Genomic DNA, 20,200 nt, shown 5'->3' with positions numbered 1-20,200 from the left:
CACAGCAAAAATGTTTACATCTTTTAAAAACCAATTTGGGATACCACAGATCAATGAGCCTTCATTAAGTGAGTTTTGCTAATTTTTTTGATGGGAATGGAATTGCCTGACCCTTAAACTATTCTCTGCACTTCTATGCTCAACCACCCCTTCACTCATGCTCAATGAGGCAGGGGCTCTTTAAGGTCCTGGATTATTGGCAACAGCTTGGAAACAGCAGTATCTGATATTCATTTCTGTCCAGGAAATACATGTATCATAAGAGAAGACAGACAAACCTGCTTTTTGTTCAATATCCTTAAATGATTTTAAGATGCCTTCCAGTTGCCTACTGAGTTCTGCTTTCAAGTACTCTTCTTTAACCAGTGCTGACAGGTCCTCACAGAGTGCCTGAGCAAATTTTATCTGCTTTGTTTCTTGCTTTATTTCCTGCTTCAGGTTTTGAGCTGTTTCCAGCTGCTGGTTCATGGCATCAGGAAGCGTGTTCACCACCACACTGCTGGTGAGTCTGTCATCCAGCTCACTCAGCTTATCAGAAAGGCTTCTTAGCAGGCCCTGATACTGAGTGCTTTTGACAATGGCCTGGTCAATCCAGTCACATCTGTCACTCAATTGTCCTGTCAAGCCATCCCACTTTTGGGTCACAGCTGCCAATTGCTCTTTCACAATCCCATGTAAAGAAGGGTCTTCTCCAGGTCTGCTCAGAATGCCTTGACCAGATGTTGTTAGCTGTTCATACTGAGGCTTCCGGGTATCGAATTCTTGCAGCAGAATCTAAGGTAAATAAGGGTAAATAAATACAAACTACTGTATAATTGATTATAGAAGACAGAGTTTTGAACATTCGAAGAAGAAGATATGGTACCAATTCATCTAGTTTTTGTTTGTTTCCTAGTATTGCTTTCCTAGCTTTTATTTGAAGGGCAGTGCAGTTATCTTATACTAATTCCTACAGTCATGATATTTCACAGAGATAGCTTCATCTAAAATCATCACATCTCCCAAAGGGGAAGAATAACATAAATACTTTTGGTAGCCTGGGCAAAAATGAACAAAAAAGTACATGTTCAAGTTTTCACACACAGAAAGAAACACTGCCAAGAACGAGTTCATGTCACATGACCACCACATTCATCTTTTCCTATTCATGTTTTTCTTTGCCTAATTTATGAAATATTCAATAGCATTCCACATTAGAGAACATGTGCAATTATAATTGTGTGTCATGCTCATGATGCACTGATTTACAATTTATAATTTTTTTAAACTAAAGATTTATTATTTACAGTCTATTATAATAATGTTAGAAAATCAAATTGCTCAGGAGACAGAGGTTCAACATGACATTATAAAATGAATGACCCCAGAATTTTTTTCTTTTAGTATATTTACCTACCTTTTATTGTACATTAATCTCTATTTATCCATCTCTGGGAAACTGACTAGAAACAAATATTTCCCCCTGATATTCATTTTTATCTTTTGTTTTATGTTTGATTATGAACAGATATGAACTAGATCATGTGACCCAAACTACCAAGACTTATTAGTATTTTCAGCTCATGTAATCACCTCCCTTTTCTCAAGCCACTGATCACAGTTGAAGAAATCTAACTGGAATCACAATGGAGCTTCTGCTATTTATGTCTGACTTTGTAGATTCCCCACTCCTGCTTGTGGATTTTTCTACTTTGTAATTAGACTAGCCTAACACACAGGTTTCAAGTTCCCTCTCTGCTTCCCTGACTCCCTGTCCCCTTCTTATTCTGTCTCTCTCCCCCTCAGGACCATACTGCATGAGTTTTACAAGTTTCATTATCTGCTACCACAATCAAAATGAATAAAACCTCAAAGGAGTAATTTCTAAACAATAAAATTATAACTAGCTTCTCAAAAAATATTAAAGAAGCACATTAATACTTCAGAGAAGGCCTTTTTTAACAGGGTCTGAACCAACCACAATATGACTGAAATAATCAGGGGGGCTTGGTCCACTCATGGGCTCAGGGAGCATATGATGGGATGCCTTATAGCTGCCATTCTCTAAAAATCATAGCTTTGGGGGGAGTTTCCACTAATCTTAGGATGGTGTCTCAGGAGCATCTGAAATATTACAAAGACACTCCAAAGCAGTTAAAGCACATATTGCCCAAAGCTAACATGTTTATAATGAAAGCATTTGTCTTGTTAAGTCAAGGTGCTATGCCTGAGCTGGGATATTAGTTAATACTCACCTGCACCTGCTGCTTTTGTGTGTTCAGCATATTTGGGTCAATTGATAAGGGCCCAAGAACACTGACCATCAGTTCTTTCTCCATAAGCCACTGTTTTAAGTGAGCCTCTAAGGTCTGGAATTGGGTTAGATTATTGGAGGATTCTTCCAATTTTTGTTGTCTATCAACTGTTAATTGGTTGAGTTCTTGCCACTTAGAATCTAAAAGAAAAAGGATGAACTGGTATTGGTTTTTATATATTTAATGCAATTATAAGAAAACTGTTTGATATTTTTCAAAATATAAATTTGGCATAGTTCCTTTCTTATAATTCTCCTTATTTAGCTAATTGAAGGTCTAGCCTAAAAAAAATTAAGTGTATTCAGTGACACAGATTTTATGGACCTGGTGGCTGCATATCAATGGAAGTATAATAAAAAGAACTGAATCTCATTTTAAAAGATAATATGGAATGTGGAATATTCCTTAAAGCCAACAGGATCCTGAGAGCTTTCATTCTACGAGAAATCATTCAATCTGTTTATTCAACTACTAGCACAATAAACATTAATTTTCTTTTTTGAAGTATCAAATCTTCAAGTATCCTTTATAGGCAAGTGGCTGCCAAATGTGCATCTATCCCCAATCATTCTCTCCTATTCAAATCACTCATTAATAACCAGCTGCTGGAAAGTTCCAATAGAAAAATCTCACCAACTCTTTAAACTCAACATTAAAACATAAAATTCATTTTACTCCTCTCAAAACTGGAGGATAGTTCTGACTTTTAGATTTCTTTCAAAGGCTGTTATCTCTCCCAGGTTGCTGGGATGTAATAATTCAGAATGTTCTTTTATGACCTCCAAACTTATTGATCAAAAATGCTTTCCATTCCTCCTTTACATTTCCAGTGGTGTACTCCATTTTGGTTTTTAACATATTTTGTGAACACCAGTGTTGCTTAAACTTGAGCTGCATTAGAATCACCTAGTAGTGGGGGATAATAAACACAGATGTGGGGGCAGGGGCACCTCCAGGGTTTCTGCAGTAGGTTTGGGGTCTGATAGTCTGCATTTCTAACAAGTCCCAAGGGTGGTGCTGTTCCTAGTGTGGATTCCACTGGACCCAAGCTAATCAATCTTTTTAATGGTATCGTACTCTTAGTGCTTCTCACCTGCAATCCATGTGTTTTAAAATACTTTCCCTTATAACAATATACTAATTTTTGAACATGGCACTTGCCTGTCCATTACCTGTTCAAATCCTTCAATACTTAAATTCCTACCACCCAGATGATAAAATCTGAAGATTTTTTCCCTGACATTCAGGGCTTCTCCCAATCTGGCTCTAGTCTACTGATCCTAGGGAGTTCAACTGAGGTGAATCCACCAACCTAACCTTGCACATGTTGCTCCATAAACATTTATTGATGGGTTGTGACTAGTTGATTTTAGAGATTTTTTTTTCATTTACCATAATATACTAATGGGCTGATTTTAATAGAACACAATCCCTGAATCCTTGTCTATATAATTCTACATGGTGTGTTCCAAACACAATCTGACAACAAAAGAAGGCAATTTAAAAAATGGTAGAGAAATAAAAACATCAATAAGTGTTTTTGAAATACACACTCCACACTCCCACTTCCACTTCCATTCTAAAATGTCTTGATAATACTCTACCCAAGTAATTCTGATATCCCAGGGAAGGCAGTAAATTAGGAGCAAACTGGCTACAATGCAACAGGGGTCTCTTTAGCTGGATTACACATACCTATTAACTGAGATCTCTTAGGGTTAACTTTTTTCAAGCTAAAAAATATTTATAGGTTTCTAAATCTATCACAGTATATCTGATTCTAAAGAAAGGATAATACTTAGATAAATATAATGGGACATGTCAAAGTAGAGTACTTATTGTAATAATTGATGATATAACTTAATAGCACTTACTATGTGCCAGGTACTTTCCTCTGAGCTGTACATACATTAACTTATTGAATTCTCCAAACAATAGTATGTAGGAACAAATATTATCCTTGTCTTACATTCAATTTTATATATCTGTGTGTGTGTGTGTGTGTGTGTGTGTGTGTGTGTGTGTATATATATATATATCTTGTTTATTCATTTATATGTGGTGCTGAGGATCAAACCCAGTGCCTCACATGTGCAAGGCAAATACTCTGCCACTGAGCCACAACCCCAGCCCTTACATTCAATTTTCAACATCATCATGATAAGACATGAAGCTTGTGAAGAAAATTCTGCATCTATAAGCAGTAGTTTTTACAGGGACAGGATGTAGGAAGATAACTGTGAGTAAAGAATGAAAATCATCAGCCTTCTGTAGCAAAGTACTTTTTGATATTGTTTGGGGGAGAGAAGAAAAGCATGTAGTACAGGGCTGCAGGAGTCCCAGAATTAACCCTAGGAAGAGATCCGAGCCCACCTTTTTCAAATAAATGAACAAAAGGAACATGTAAAGTAAAATATAATAAAGCATAAAATGATAAAAAAGCATAAAGGTTACAAAAACTACTAACAAGAAAAAACATTCATGAAAACAATATTATTCAAATGCATGGCATTTTATTAGTACATGTGTCTATTTTCTTCATAAAATACTTATATGCCAATCCTCAGAAAAAAATATAAAAGGACACTTTTAAATATGCAAAAATGGATTCCAAAACATTAAAGAAAATCCAAAAATAAGTGAGGCTATTGGATGTTTTCTGATAAAGATGATAATTTTAAAAAAATGTTTGAGCTTCTGTTCATGGATTTGCTCTAAATTGTATAACATACCTATTTCTGTCAACATCTGTTTCCATTTGGGGGCCTCAGGAGTATCTGGATTCTCCTCCAACAATTCCGTCAATTTGTCTTTCAACTCCTGTACTTTGTTTACATTTTGCTTTAGTTCTGCCTCAAATGACTAACAAGGAAAAAAAAGTAACTACATTAAAGTATGTCAACATCAAAAGACAAAAACACAATTATGATAGAACTTTTTTCCCTCTAACATGACGAAAAGAGGAAAAAATCCACTGTTAAATGCTCAAGTGGGTGAGGGCCTGGATGCAGCAGTTAATTATTTTCCTTTCTTCCTCTCTGCTAGTCTTCAACTCTGGGATAAAGGAATCCCACAGAGGAACACTATAACCATGGAGATAATGACTCTCGTCCCCCGTTACTGAGGAAGAATTTCATATTCTCAAACAAACCACCATGGAAAAAAAGCAAGATGACATCAGTAAGATCATAATTAATAAGAAAATCAGCTTTGATAAAGGCTGCCAGAATTTGAACATCTACTGGGAGATAAGCATCTTTTTGGACAAACCCATTATCCAGTTCAAATATAGATTAATAATCTGTAGAATTTTTTGCCATCATTTTCACCATGGAAAATCATTTCCCCAGTCTGGATAGCTGCGAATACCATCCACTAGAAAGGGAGACATTAGCTGCCCAAATCTATACTAGACACAACAGATCCCTAGTATACTTAGCCCTTAACTAAATATTTTTCAACAGTTGTTTGGTTAATAACCAAGATTTAAACTCATTTAAAGGTGACAAAATTTACTAATACCCAACAGGATACTCTTCTTTTTTTTTTTTTTTTTTGGTACTAGGGATTGTACTGAGGGGCACTTAACCACCAAGCCACATTCAGGTACTCAATCTTCATAATACTAAAGTGCAGAAAATGTGACTATTATCAGTCTCTAGGGAAAGGTCCATTGAGCAAAACTGTTAAACTGTAGATCTAGAAAAAATAATAAAGCTCCTGACCCCCAAGGCTCAGTTCCAAACATAAATCCACTCTATTCCATAGCTTCAGAATAATATACCTTATTCTGTTCAACCTGAGTCTTCACAGCTTCAGTGTCTGTAGGTGTTGGGGTATGATGCCATTTTTTTGCAGTTTTGTTCATTTTCTCCAACCACTGCATCATTGAACTTGATTCTTCCTGAGCCTTTTGCAATTTGGAGAGTTTAGAATTCAATTCAGTTATTTTGTCCTTGAGTAAGAGGCCAAGATCTTCATAACCATGACTTATGTCAGTCATGTCCTTTTTAATGGATGTTAAACCTAGGAGGAAAGAAAAAAAATATACTGATATATATTCAGAACATTGGAGAAGAGGTTTAGAAACAGAATTTGTTTTATACAGTATTTCCTTCTATTTTGTCACTCTGAAGCTTGCTATGCTAAACCATAGATCTTTTAGAACTAAAAGGCTAGATCACTTTATAATGCTATTTCATGACATATTGTATAATATAAGTGAACAAAAGGAACAAAAAGGAACAAAAGACTCAAATCATAAAATGTATTCATCAGGCACCAACTCAATAAATTGGTTCAAATAATGTTATTCTAAGTGACAAAATATCTCAAATTAACCAAAAAGAAGGAAATAAAACCAAGTGTCAAACCAAATACTATGTTAATAGCAAATTGTGCAAATATGATATTTATAGAAATTGTAACTACTATTTAAATACCATTTAAATAAAGTTTGAAATTTCAATATGACAATTGTTTTCCTCTAAGATTTAGTCTGTCAAAAAATACCAAGTTATGTTACTCAATAACCTTTTAAAATTACTATTTACCTTTATTTGCCAAAATGTCTTGAGTATTTGTGTCTGTTCCTTCACCATTTATTATTACTCCACCTGCACAAATATAAACACTGAGGTAATCATAGATTTCTTACACATTAATTATATTACACAATAATAATGTAATAAGTGTACCTACTACTATACATTAATAATACATGACATTAAATCAAACCCCATAAGTGATGATCATTTTTAAATGTTATTACTATTCAAAAATGAATTCAAAACCCAGCAAAGGTCCAATATTTAAATACTCATCTTCACATAAAATTTGTTGTTTTGGGGTACTGGGAATCAAACCATGGTCTTGCATATACTAGGCAAACTCTCGATCATATCCTCAGCCCTAAAATTCATTCTTAAAGTAGCAACATGAGCATCTTAAACACCACAGAGTTTTAGCCCCTTTAAACTATACAAATCAATCATTAAATATTACTTCATAGCAAATTGTGATAAAGTTTCTTTATGGCTCAAGTTACATTAATGACAAATTGCTGAAGTTCAGAAGGTGCTCAGTATATACCTATGTCGAAGCATAAATAACTGGCCAGAATGTCCACCTTACTGAAGGACTGAAAACTGTCTGGTGCAGTTGCATGGGGTAATCATGGGCTTAATGGAGGCAGAATGATTGAAAAAGACATGAGAGAAAAGTCAAAAGTCAAAACAAAACATAAACCCTGTTACTCAATCCACATAAAGTCAACACAGAGAAAGCGCAATGGTTGGAGTGCTAGGGCTGGGTGTACGACCCACCTAAATTTAAATCCCAGCCCCACTAATGATAGGCCATATGTGTTTGGACAAACTAGTCAACCAAACTGATGAGAGCAATAAGACCTCACTTGAAAGACCACTATGGGAACTAAAGATTGTTAACCCATTGCCTAGCAAACAGGAACTACTCAGTGAGCAGTAACTAGTATTTCTCTTTTATTATATAACCATATAGCATTGGTACCTTTCCTCATAATCAGAATATTTTTAAAAAATCAATTAAACTTTCTCATGCAAGCGTCCATTGGCTGCCTATCCAAAACACAAATGCATTTCCCAAATCAACCACATGAGAACAAGTCTAAACAAATACTTAAACATCTGAATTTAAGTTTGGTTCTTTAAAAAAGAAAAAAAAATCTCACACACAACCGAATTTCAGATGGAAATGAAAACATCCTATAGCTGCTCAACATTAATTCCTATTATGGCTGCTACTTACCTAAAGTCAAAACAAATAAAGATATTGTGTATCTATTACAAATGGAAAGGGGACACAAGGAACTAAAATAGTTAATACACAACAGGATTCCTTTTCTTTAAAACAAGACAAAACAACACGTTGACATTTCAGGAAATCTGATTAGTAAAGAAAGGAGAGATCATCTCACTACATATAATATGGGTTTTCCCTGAAATGGAATTAATAGAGTGGAATAAATGGTTGGTTGAGAAAGGCCCAGCTGGAACATCGGTATCACAATAGGGACAGCTGGAGGTCTGGCCAGGCTAGATAGACCACAGAGGGGACCCAGAAACTCAGAATAAGGTTAGAGATTTACCTTCTATTTTTGGATTTTCAAATCTCAGTAGAGTATGTTTTAAAAACTATACCCACAACTCACTTAGATTGATTTTACAGCAAATATTTACACATGACTCTCCCCTTCTGTTGAGGAGAGGGGCTCACCATGACCAAACTGTAATTCTGATATGTTGGCTTTGAAAACACTGTACAGAATAAAGTGAATAGGAATAAATAAGAGCAGTCCACTCTACAGAAAAAAGCATGTTTCCTCTCCTCACTTCCTTCATAGGTAATTAGAATTGTTTAATTAAATATTATAATGAGAATAGAAATACCTCAAATAGAATTTCAATATTTCCATTTAATTAAGGTAAAAACAAAAAAATGAATTTTACCTGGCCCCACAGTATAATGCTTCTTATTCTAACATATTAATTTGAATACATTTCATTTGTATCTTTTAATAAAATGAAACATGAGAGGAATTTGAGATTGATTATTACAGCTACTTTTCCATGACAGGTTTTGGTGTGTTTACAGATGCCTCCTATCTTGCCACTTTCACTTTGTATTTATGTCATTTGTATCATATTTATGATTATGTTTTTAAATGGACAAAAGCTAAGATTCAGATAATCTTTCCAAATATTTCTATTTGCTTACATTTGTTTTCCTGTGGTAAATTTGGGAAATGTTTTTGTTTTGGAGAGGCAGCCAAAGGACTAACAAAGGACAAACTACTAATCAGTAACTTTTAGCTGATTTACTAATCTGTGCATTCACTTAAAATAACATACAAATAAAATTAACATGAGTGGCTCCAATTCTTACAGTTTTTGCCTTAAATAAAGTACATACCTGATTTAACTGCTGCTATTGCTTTCGCAGGGGTAGTCACAGCACTTATAAGGTTACATAGTGAGATCCCACTGTTATTTACTTTCTGAATCTCAGGTGATTTTAAATTCCACTTTTCTTGTAATTTCTTGAGATATAAAAACACATTATTTTTCAGTTTTAATATCTTCAGAGTTGCACATTATAATTCAATTTCTTAAGCATATCTTAAAGCAATGACTACAGGCCCTGATTTGTGGGGCTGTGAATGGAAGAAAAAGACACCATCCCTCTTTGTTCCCACAGCCCAGGTAGCTGTTAACACTGTTAGCAGTGAGAGGGAAATGAGGTACAGCCTATTCTGCATTCTGCTCCTAGCCATGGTGGAAGTCAGGCTATGCCTGGTTCCAAAATAACTGTCAACTGTCAGTGTGTAAGACTACTAGGTACCAGCCAAGTTATAAGATGAAATTCAGTAAGAACAATAAAAATAAATACATGGGAATTCAGAATTCCATTTCACTATTAGTTTTAATCATCAAAATTTCAATGAATTTTCAAAAACATAACTTTTCTCAAATTAGGAGAGGAAAACTGTCTTAACTGGTTATAGTTTTTATGACTTTCAGTCAGAGGACTAATGACTTGTATACTATTTGCAAAGGAAATTCAAATAACTTATATCTTTGAATACTGGTTGATATTCAATTTCTGAGTGAAAAACAGGATCTTTTACTTGCTATTATAAGAAGTTGTATGAAAATTTAAAAATGAAGTAGAAATTTTTGGGGAGAAGGAAACTTGGAAACTAGAACAGCAACTCATTAAAACATCTTTTTTTTTTTTTTAAGCCTATTAACTGAAAGGTTAAGCCTTCCTCAAAAGGATCAGTTAAACCCATATCATGATTCTCAAAGATAACTAAAACATACAGTATATACAGAGATCCAACTTACATGATTTTAGATTAGGGAAACTATCTTTCATTACCAACATAGGCAAACAAAAATTAGTACTATAGACAATGAGTCACCTTAGTTTCTTCCAGGGATTTTCCTAAATCTTCCGCACTAAAAGAAGGCTGCACGATGGGAACTTGTTCTGTTGTTTCTTTTATCCAAGACTTCAATGATTTAGCAAGGGCTTGGAAAGCTTCCAGCTGTTCTTGACAAGAAGTTACAGCTTCTTTCCTGGTTAACAAAAATCATACCAAAATGTAAGCCACAAAAGGAGATACTCCAAAGGAATAATTACTAATCAATAATTATTATTTCAATATTGGGCATGACATTAAAAAAAAAAAAACTTCCATGCACAATCTGTTACTTTGACACCAGAGAAGAAGTTTCCTAAGTGAAATCGAGCTAAGTAACTATTTGTCTCTTCCTCAGGCAAAATTCATAGATAGGAGCAGTCAAGAAATCTGCAACCCATATGTAAAGACACTCTCAAATGCTACATAAACTCTAAGACTACATAAACAACTTTAACATTAATTAGATTCAACGAGCTTTGATCTGTCCAGTTTGCATGATGCTTAACACCAGCATGCAAAGAACCAGAAAGGAAGTTGTAATATCACCAACAGGAGGAAAATATCACACCACCTAGTGGTTTCTACACTGTACTACCATCACGTTAATGGATGGGTAAACCAAGTGCTCCTGGAAGATCAGATTTCGGTGTCAAATTGAGATGAAAGCTAGTGACTAGAGAATCTTATTGCCAACAGGCCCAGGCCCCATGGAGACCCAGGAAGCTTCACAGTGAACTACAGGGATCTTCCGGTATGCTCAGCACCAGGGAGGGAGCAAACGAGCCAGCACAAGAACTATGAGTGCAGTGACACTTGGCATGTGGAATGACACGTGTACATATGGGAGTGTGTGGAATACCAGATAAGAATGTGCTACAGCTGGAGTAATTAATAAAGGCTCTGTGGTTTTAAAGTTGGACCCATTTGAAAGAATAAATAACCTACAGATTACCTAAGGAAACCAAGAACACTTTTTCTGTGCAGTATGAATTAAGTAACATGAGGAGATGGAAAATATAGCTCTGTAAGTAGTATGAACAGCACCTAAAAGTTTTAAGGGGAGAATTCTAAAGAAAGAAAGAAAAGTTTCTGAAAGAGACATGGCCATTTTCTATCTTTTAGAGGGTTTGCCACATAAACCTCAGCAACAGGAGATGTGTATTCTAAAGTAGCATGAGGTCAGAAATGCAAAAGTTCAGTCACAAGGTTTATCACTGTATAGCTTTTGTAGTTGAAGTTAGGTTTATTCTATTCTCTTGTTTCTTCATGAACTCATGGCTCAGCTACTTTGTTTTATTTTTGTTTTTTGGAGACAGGGTCTCATTAAGTTGCTGAGGCTGTCCTCGAATTGTGATCCTCTTACCTCAATCACCTAAGTCACTCTCATCTATTCTTTAAAAAGTAAACTGTTATTTAAAAAGGAAAAAAAAAAGGCCATTAAAATCTATATGGAAATTATACACAGCTTATGAATTGAGCCCAGAAAGCAAAGAATCATGAGCTATCTTTTCAGGTTATTTCTGTCTTTGCAAATAAAAATGTGTTATTTGACAAAGGCTTGAGGGATTACAGTGAGTTTAAATCTTTTTCAGTAATCCATTACCATCACCATTTTTCATACATAATGCTTTCCACTTTTTTGGAGGAAGCATTTGAGTTTTCCTCCAAAGCATTTTAAGAAATAATATATTTAATTTTAATAGCAAAAATAAGTCAAAATATAAAAACAGGTAATAACTCTACTTATTCTTAAGTTTTTGAAATTGTTTAAGTTATCTGCACAAGTAAATAAAAGAAACTCATCTACTTACTATCAACCAGAATAAAATAAATTTTCAAGTGCTACTTACTTTTCTTTGATAGTTTCCTCCATTTCTTTGAATTTCTTTGACAAGTTATTTGTTTTTTCAAAAACCAGAGCCTTATCACCTGGTAAGCCATGGCTGGATATCTCCTTCAGGAGGTTATGTAAAACTTCAAGATCTTTCTTGTGTTCTAAGAATTCAGAAGTTGATTCCTACAAAATAGTTAGATAACCAATATAGATGTTTCTGTATCCTAAAGGGAATTCCATTAAGTGGTATATACAGGACCAGAATGGCTTTATTCAGAATTTCACAGAAGAATAAATCTGCCTGGTCAACACTCTAAACATAATATGCAGATAGGCTATTTGAAAGAGAATAAAATTCATTTAATTTTAAAATGTACTCTGATATTTATAATATCTGTGATATGTATGATAAGTGGTATTTATTTTTATATGATAGACAAAGGCTTTAAGGCAAAGATGTGATTTGTAGCTTTTAAGGGAAGAATATATAAATCTTTTGTTAGTATACAAGCATTGAAAATGATACTTTATATTTATAATTGTATTTATAATTATAATTCTGCCAATAAATTATGAGTTTGCTTTACTTATTAATCTCCTTGCTCAGTCTCAGGACTATTAAGGAAGACATACCTGCATATACTGAGACAATTCAGTAACATCTTTTCCTGGCACATCTACCTCAGAAAGAGCCTGAGTTTTTGTTTCTAAAAATGCCTGGAGCTTTTCTGAGAGGTTCTCAAAGAGTTCGACTTTGGTTTTCAGCTCCTCCATTTTGGCAAGTTTTTCTTTGTGTTTATGGCTTGCTTCTGAAAACCGAACAGATAGGTCCTTCATTTTAGCTTGCAGTGAGGAAGCAGTGGATGGATCTGTTGTTTCCATAAATTTCTTCACTTTTTCATTCATGGCATTTATACTGCTCTGGCGACCTGCAATATCCTGTTCCAACATCTGAAATACACCAAATATTACATGCGCTTTATAGTGATGTTTACAAAAAATGCCAGAGTTTTAAAAATTACTATTCAAAACAACATAAGCTTGAACAACCTGTGACTAAGAAGGTTATTAGTTGAAACTAAATGACAACTTTAATTTGTCCCCTGAGGAATCCCATCCCAAATCTCTTCAAGGGGGAGTGGAGAACAGCTGGCTGGTTGCTCGAAAGAAGCAGGAGGCTGCTGCTATTCAGCAACCCTTGGGAACCAATGGAGCCTGGGGATTAGCCATGGTCCTAATTTTTAAATAGCTAGACAACAAGAAGATTGATCTGATGAACCTCATGTGCAGCTGGCTGAAGCAATGACAAACAAGATAGGACTCAATTTAGGTAAAAGCCCTCTCTAATAAGCAGTATTCATGAAAAAGTAAATGAAGCCCTTTCTATCCTCTATCATAGAAGAATCATTGCACACACTTGAGTTTGTGCAAGCACTGCTTTTCACACTGTATTATATGCAGGGAACATATCCTCTTCTGTTTCCTTAAATTTATGTTAAATCTACCTATCCTTAGAGTTTACAAAACTGTTTTTTTAAACTATCAATGAAATTTTTTTTTTTTGCTTTTTAAAATTGTCACTTACAGTGTTTTTACTGATGAGATCCTGAAGGGCTGCAGAGTTTAAGGGCACTTGACCTTGTTCTTTCAGAGAACTTTCCACACTTCCCATCCAGTCCAGCATTTCATCTAAGCCATCTTGCACACTCAGGGAACGGGTCAGGGTTATCTGGAGTTTTTCATTGCGTTCACTAACAGACTTGGACAGATCATCATATCTCCCAACAATGTCATCTAGTTCAAACAGAGCAGGAAATGTTAACCACAAAGCTCTCTTTGCCCTATTCCTTTTCAAAACAACACCAACGTGAATCATAAAATTTCCATACAAAAGCTGGAAAAGGAAAAAGTTTAAATGATAAATTCATAGTGCTTAATCAGATCACTGTCTAAAATCTTTAAAAATGAAGAAACAAAAGAATATAGTAGAAAATTAAAAGTTAAAAACAATTTTTAAAGTTTTATTTGTATACTCTACTTTAGGAAAGAGATTTTTGGATGTATTAACATTCAAATTGTCCAAAAGAGATGAATGATCTGAAAAGCAAATCTCTGAAATAAATACTAGGTCTCAATCTGGCATTTCAAATTGGTAATACCTGTTAATATAACTATTTGGATAAAAAATGAGAGTCATAAAACTATTCTTAAGAGATGCATGTACTCATCAAGAATTAACCTTTACATCTAAAATTTATCACTCTCTCACTCACTCTGTCACACATACATATGTGCTAAGCTCCTGTCATTCTTCATAACCTGAGAAAGCATTAAAACTGGCAGATGCAAATGAATTAAGAAACAGAACAACAATGAAAATTCAATTAAAGGTGAGTTAGGCTTCTAAAGTATACACAAAGGGATTTTACTTAAAAGTTTAATAGCAAACAAAATGAGGAAATCACAAACTCAATGAGCTAATCTTTACTTTTAATTCTAAAGTTGCTGAAAGATTTAAGAAAAAGAAAAACCCTTCCAGCTTAGTTTTCACTTGAATGTAAAGCTCTTCTCTTTAGCATTTCATTGTAAGCCATTGAGAAGTTCAAAGAATAGTGCTCTTTGATGTATTCACTTTTCTCTCTCTGGAAAAACAATCTTGTTTTAATTGTGAATTTAATTTATCACTTATTGTCCAAGAATTCAAAAAGTATCTTAATTATTTCTGAATGCTTTCACCTGATAACACCATAGATGCTTCAGTAGAAAAAAGCCATGACCTGAAACTCTATAAATGAAATATGTTACATTTGTGTTTGGTCCATGGAACACAATCCAAATAACAAAACATTATTTTGGGTTGTTTTAAAGATGTGAGAAAACAGCTTGACAAATTTTCACTGAATTGAGAGGTTAAGGTTAAGGGCTTGGGGATGTAGCTCAGTGGGTACAGTGCTTTCCTAACATGCTCAAGGCCCAATCCTCAGTAACACACACACACACACAAAGAGAGAGAGAGAGAGAAATGTTAACATTCTGCAAGAGACAGTCATGCTCCAAGTACCAAAACTCAGTGTTGGATCTGATGCTTCCTTTCGGTGGGGGTAAGAATGCTGAGCAGGGAGGGAAGAGGCATATCATAGGCACCAAGAGGCAAAACAAGCAGCATGAGACCTAACTCAAAGCCATGAGCAAAGTTACTCTAAACTGCAGGTTGAGGTTTGCAGGTGAGCTGCTCCTCACCTGGGCAACACCTGGACATCAACAGCATGAGTGACATCAGCGACTGTTTAGCCATGATATGCAATTTCCCACACCATCAGGCATTTCTATATAATTAACACATTTTAGTGTTATTGTTTGCTATGGACTGATTATTTATGTCCTCCTCAAATGCACAGGTTGAATGAAGCCTAAGCCCCAAAGTGATAGAATTTGGAGGCCGAATCTTTGGAAGGTGTGATATTGTGATATATTTAAAAATATACATTTGATCTCTGACCATGGCTTCCTGATGTTGAGCTCTTAAAATGTCCTGAGTAATAAGAAACACAAGAACAATCTTTTGTTCTGATATTTGTTGATCCCACTTCCTGACACAGAGCTCCTAAGACTTTTATAATTTCCTGGGTGACAGGAGTGTCTTGACAGGGCTCCTAAATCTCTTGAAATTTCCTGGGTAAGAGAAGCATCTTTTGTTCTAATGAGGTGACTCCTGTGGGATGCTCCTTGATGGCTTCAGGATGGGGCTGGTTCTCAGGGGGACAGATCTTGTGACTGAGAGTAAACTTGCATCCTCCACCCTCTGACCTCCAGGGAGGCAGATGGGCTGAAGTCTGAGTTGACATCCATGTCCAAGGATCTAATCAGTCATACCTATGTTAATAAAGCCTCCTTTAAAACATAAAAGGACTGGTTTCTGGGAGCTTCAGGATAGCTAAACACATGGAAGTTCTGGAGAGTGACCTGCCCAGAGGAGCGAGGGAGTACTATACCCCTTCTCCCCTACCTCACTCTGTGCATCTCTTCCATTGGCTGTTCAATATCCTCTGTAATACCCTTATAATAAATGGGTGAATATAAATAAACTATTTCCCCAAATTATGTGAATTGCTCTAGCAAATTAATTGAATCTGAGGTAATCATGGGAACCTCAATTTATAGCTGGTTGGTCAGAAGTACAGGTCTCAAAGTGGGAACTGTGATTGGCATGTGAAGGGGGAAGGAGGCGGTCTTATGGGACTATAGGATCTGATGCCTTGCCAGGTAGACAGTGTCAGGTTTATAGAAAGCTCAGCTGATTTCCACTGAAACACTGCTCGGTGTGTGGGAAAAACCCTTCTGTATCAGTTCACAAAAATAGTCTGTGTTGGGCTGGGGATGTGGCTCAAGTGGTAACATGCTCTCCTGGCATGTGCGGGGTGCTGGGTTCGATCCTCAGCACCACATAAAAATAAAATAAAGATGTTGTGTCCACTGAAAACTAAAAAAATAAATAAATATTTAAAAATTCTCTCTCTCTGTTAAAAAAAAAAAAAAAGAAATAGTCCGTGTTGTGTTTAGTGCTGTGTGAGAAAAACACTTAGGTTTTCCTGTCACTTGGAGGAGGCAATTGTTCATGAGAGAGGAGCCCTCTTGAGTAGGACCATTGTCCTTATAAGAAGGACATGAGAGAGATGATCCCTCTCCACCATTCTCTACCATGCAAGGAAGGATCCATCAAGAAAGTGGCCATCTATAAATCAGGAATAAGGCCCTTGCCAGGACCATGACTTACTGGCACCCTCATCTTGCACTTCCAGACTCCAAAACTATATTTGTTGTTTAAGCCATCCACTCTATGCCTTCTTATAACAGCAGCCTGAACAAAGACACTATTTGTTCTGCATTTCTTAGTGAAAAATATTGTCACGGAACTAAATTCTTTATTTTAGTGGCCAAAACATATTTTAGAAAAAGCTACAAAACAATATCTACTATCTTCTTTTTTTTTTTTTTAAGTTGCTGGTCTTCTTAGAAGTCAGAAAGATCTTTGAGAAATTCCTCTGTATCCTAAATACAGTTTCACACATTATGAAATAATGCCAGAGAGAAACTTCAAAGTCTTAATGTAACATGAAATTTAAACAACTAAAAATGAAACTATGGACCCTTAACAATGGTGGTTGCAAGGATGGGGGAGGGACTAAAATGGCTCTTCAAATAACAGAAATACAATTAGGATAGTCTTTATCTTTCAAGTCCCAACAACAGTGGTCTCTGTGTGGATGTACAAGATGGGGACATGGAACAAAATGTTAAAATTGCCATTTATACTTTCACCTTATATCTTAAAATTCTGTTTTGGTTTTATAATTATAATACATGTGAAAATACAGTAATATGAGCATATAATTTATAAGTATATGTGTTTATAGAGGGGGCAGGTTGAAATTATTTATTGTTACAGGCATCTAATCAAAAAGTTTGGATGTCAATAAGAATGAAAAAAGTATCCCCCTTCTACAGAGTGGCTTTTGAAGCATAGAGTTCTATTCTTCTATTCACATAAAATTTCCACTCAGATTTTACTTCATGCTTTATCTTGGTGAAATATATGTCCAATCACCTGCTGTGAACATTATTTTTTTTTAAATTTCACACATGCACATATAGAAATATATGATTCCCATATCCTGCATAACCATTTCACAGAGAAGGACCACAAGTAATACAATATATACATTTTCTCTATGTTTTTTAGAATATCTGCCTTTAGAATTTACCTATGAGAAAGGAAACAAGAAAATGAATTTCTTACCCAGAGTTTTCTGGATCTCATTTTTGGCTGGAAGTGAAGATCCCCCGGAATCTAGAAGTACTTCAGCTGTTTTTTTCAGTTTCTCTATAGCAACCTGCTGACTTGATATCTGTCCTTGCAGAGCCTATGGGATTAAACACTTTCCAATTATACTCAAGAAGACTAAATAACAGTTTTCCAATATGGAAAAACTGATTTACAATATGATAAAGTTAAACCAGACAGAGTAAACTTTCCATCATAAAAATTTTCATCATTATAAACTTACTCTGGAGTTCTTAGAATAAGGCCATTATAAAGCTGCATTAGCCAGAAAAGCATCAGCCAGCCTGAATAACAAAAAAATAAGTCTTGAAATAAACTATCAGCCTATGTTCCTAATAATGTTCCGGTTCCTAACCTTAGAATCCTATTAACTATAGCCCAGGTTCTCCCTTAATCCTCATTTCTAGGCTTTGACAACAACTCTATTACCAAAGACATCCAGGACCATCTCTGACTCCAGGTAAGAAGAAGTTAAGGACTTCCACACCAGTAGGTCCTGACTCAATACCAAGTTATATTTATGTTTGTTGATAACAATAAAAGTTAGCAAACATCTATCAAGAAGCCTTGCTATATTCCATGAACACAAAAATAAAATAGACACAAATCTTACAGGAATTGTAGTCTAAGGCAGGAAGTGACAAGCATCAAATATGAGTAGGGAAAAAATGCTACTGGAAGTTGAGGGACAGAGCAACTAGAGAGGGAAACAGGGCCATTGCCATGGTGTTGCCAATGCAATGGGGCCTGTGGAGAGTGTGGATGTGGGGAGGGAGAGCACCTCCCCCAGAACAATCAGAAGGCACAAGGGTGGGGGCCTAAAAGAAATCAGGCTGGAAAGCCAGGCCAAGGGCTTGCTGTTGTATCTGACAGCAATGCAGACTTATTCAGGGCTTTTGATTAAGTGTCGAAATGTTCAGGGCTGACCTATACGAAGGCTAAATTTGTAGCAATTCATGGGAAAAATCCAGTGGCAGGGGAAAAAGCAAGCAGAGACCAGTCAAGTGAGGGCCACTGAGGACTGAGCACCACTGCACTATCTGGTCTGTCGGGGCTGACAAAGTACAATTTGAGTCGGGAATGTTTGAGGACTCAGGACCAATATAGTAGTGGCTAACTAAAGTGATTTTTCAAATGAAATAAAATAAAATTTTAAATTCAATTTCTCAATGGCAGAGCAAAATAGCCCCCAGTGACTAGTGGTTGCCATGGTAGGCAGAGCAGGTGACAGAACACCTATCATCACAAAATGCCCCATTGACAGGCACCACTCAGAGGGCAGGAATAAAGCACAGAGGAGCCAAGAGGAGAAAAGTAGCCTGAGTTTTTAAGCCCAGTAACACAATTGTGTTCACAAATTTATAAGCCTATTTGGGAGTTCATGACTTCAAAGAGCTTTCTGGACTTTATACATAAAGAAAAAGCAAAGCTGGCAATGGAGGAGACCCTGAACACAAATGGCACTAGATATTAAGCAGAAATCAAGACCCATGAGGAGACCACTAACGGAGAAAGTCCAGAAACGCCAGAGAAGGAGATTAAGCAGCACCATGATGGATACTTCTGTTTATATGACAGGGAGGGGAGACTGCACAAATGTGATCAAATAGGTAGAAATGGGCCCAGTGTGATTCTGACCCCAAGGAGAGAGAAAAATGGGAAAGTGTCAACTGGTTCAGAAAGATCATGTAAGGCAAATGATAACAAACCCTTGAATTTGCAGCACAGAGGTACCTGCAGATCTGAGGGAGCAAATGCAATTCAACTGTGCGAGTGAGGAAAAATGGTGGGAGCAGAAAGTCTCCCAGAAGCTAGTTCTAGATTCCTAACACTCCCGACAGACCTCTGCCCAAGTGGGATGGCAGGACCCACTCTTGGCTTATCTTCATTCACCAAGATACTTGAGCTCTCCTCTGCCCAGCATTCAGATCTCAAAGTCCCATTGTCTAAATGGAGATTAACTCATCTCTGGTCACGGGCCCAGGTTTCCAACTGCTTCTTGAATGTTTCCATCTGGGTGTAAACAGCGACCTTAACACTCATTAAAAAAAAAAAAAAAATCGAAATCTGAACTCATCATCTCACTCCCCACACCTGTACTTCCTCTTAGGTTAAATCTGATTACCTGAGAACTAAACCTGGAACTACTTCTAGACTCCATCCTCTCTTAAACCTTTTCCATGTGCAGATCAACCATCAAGTCCAGACAGTTTACATGCTTTACACTTTTTCAAAGTCAGACCCCTGCTCTGCAGTCTTCGGAT

At 36.0% G+C, this 20,200-nt stretch overlaps 1 protein-coding gene across 22 annotated transcripts in view; it reads right to left on the bottom strand.

Annotated features, from left to right (window-relative positions):
* Window positions 1-20,200, bottom strand: part of Dst (dystonin) — a 427,642-nt gene that overhangs the window by 90,572 nt on the left and 316,870 nt on the right. For all 22 annotated transcript variants that reach the window (XM_021721801.3, XM_078019848.1, XM_078019847.1 and 19 more), the window contains 11 exons: window positions 17,892-18,015; window positions 13,680-13,888; window positions 12,728-13,045; window positions 12,111-12,277; window positions 10,258-10,414; window positions 9,246-9,372; window positions 6,848-6,910; window positions 6,079-6,320; window positions 5,027-5,156; window positions 2,235-2,434; window positions 279-774 (listed from right to left, as the gene is read on the bottom strand). In XM_021721801.3, coding sequence (XP_021577476.2) covers window positions 279-774; window positions 2,235-2,434; window positions 5,027-5,156; window positions 6,079-6,320; window positions 6,848-6,910; window positions 9,246-9,372; window positions 10,258-10,414; window positions 12,111-12,277; window positions 12,728-13,045; window positions 13,680-13,888; window positions 17,892-18,015 — 2,233 coding nt within the window. The remainder of the gene's footprint in view (window positions 1-278; window positions 775-2,234; window positions 2,435-5,026; window positions 5,157-6,078; window positions 6,321-6,847; window positions 6,911-9,245; window positions 9,373-10,257; window positions 10,415-12,110; window positions 12,278-12,727; window positions 13,046-13,679; window positions 13,889-17,891; window positions 18,016-20,200) is intronic.

Source organism: Ictidomys tridecemlineatus, chromosome 8 (assembly GCF_052094955.1).
Source record: "Ictidomys tridecemlineatus isolate mIctTri1 chromosome 8, mIctTri1.hap1, whole genome shotgun sequence".
NCBI lineage: Eukaryota > Metazoa > Chordata > Mammalia > Rodentia > Sciuridae > Ictidomys > Ictidomys tridecemlineatus.
The sequence above is the reverse complement of the archived record's forward strand: the minus strand, read 5'-3'. Positions and strand labels throughout refer to the sequence as shown.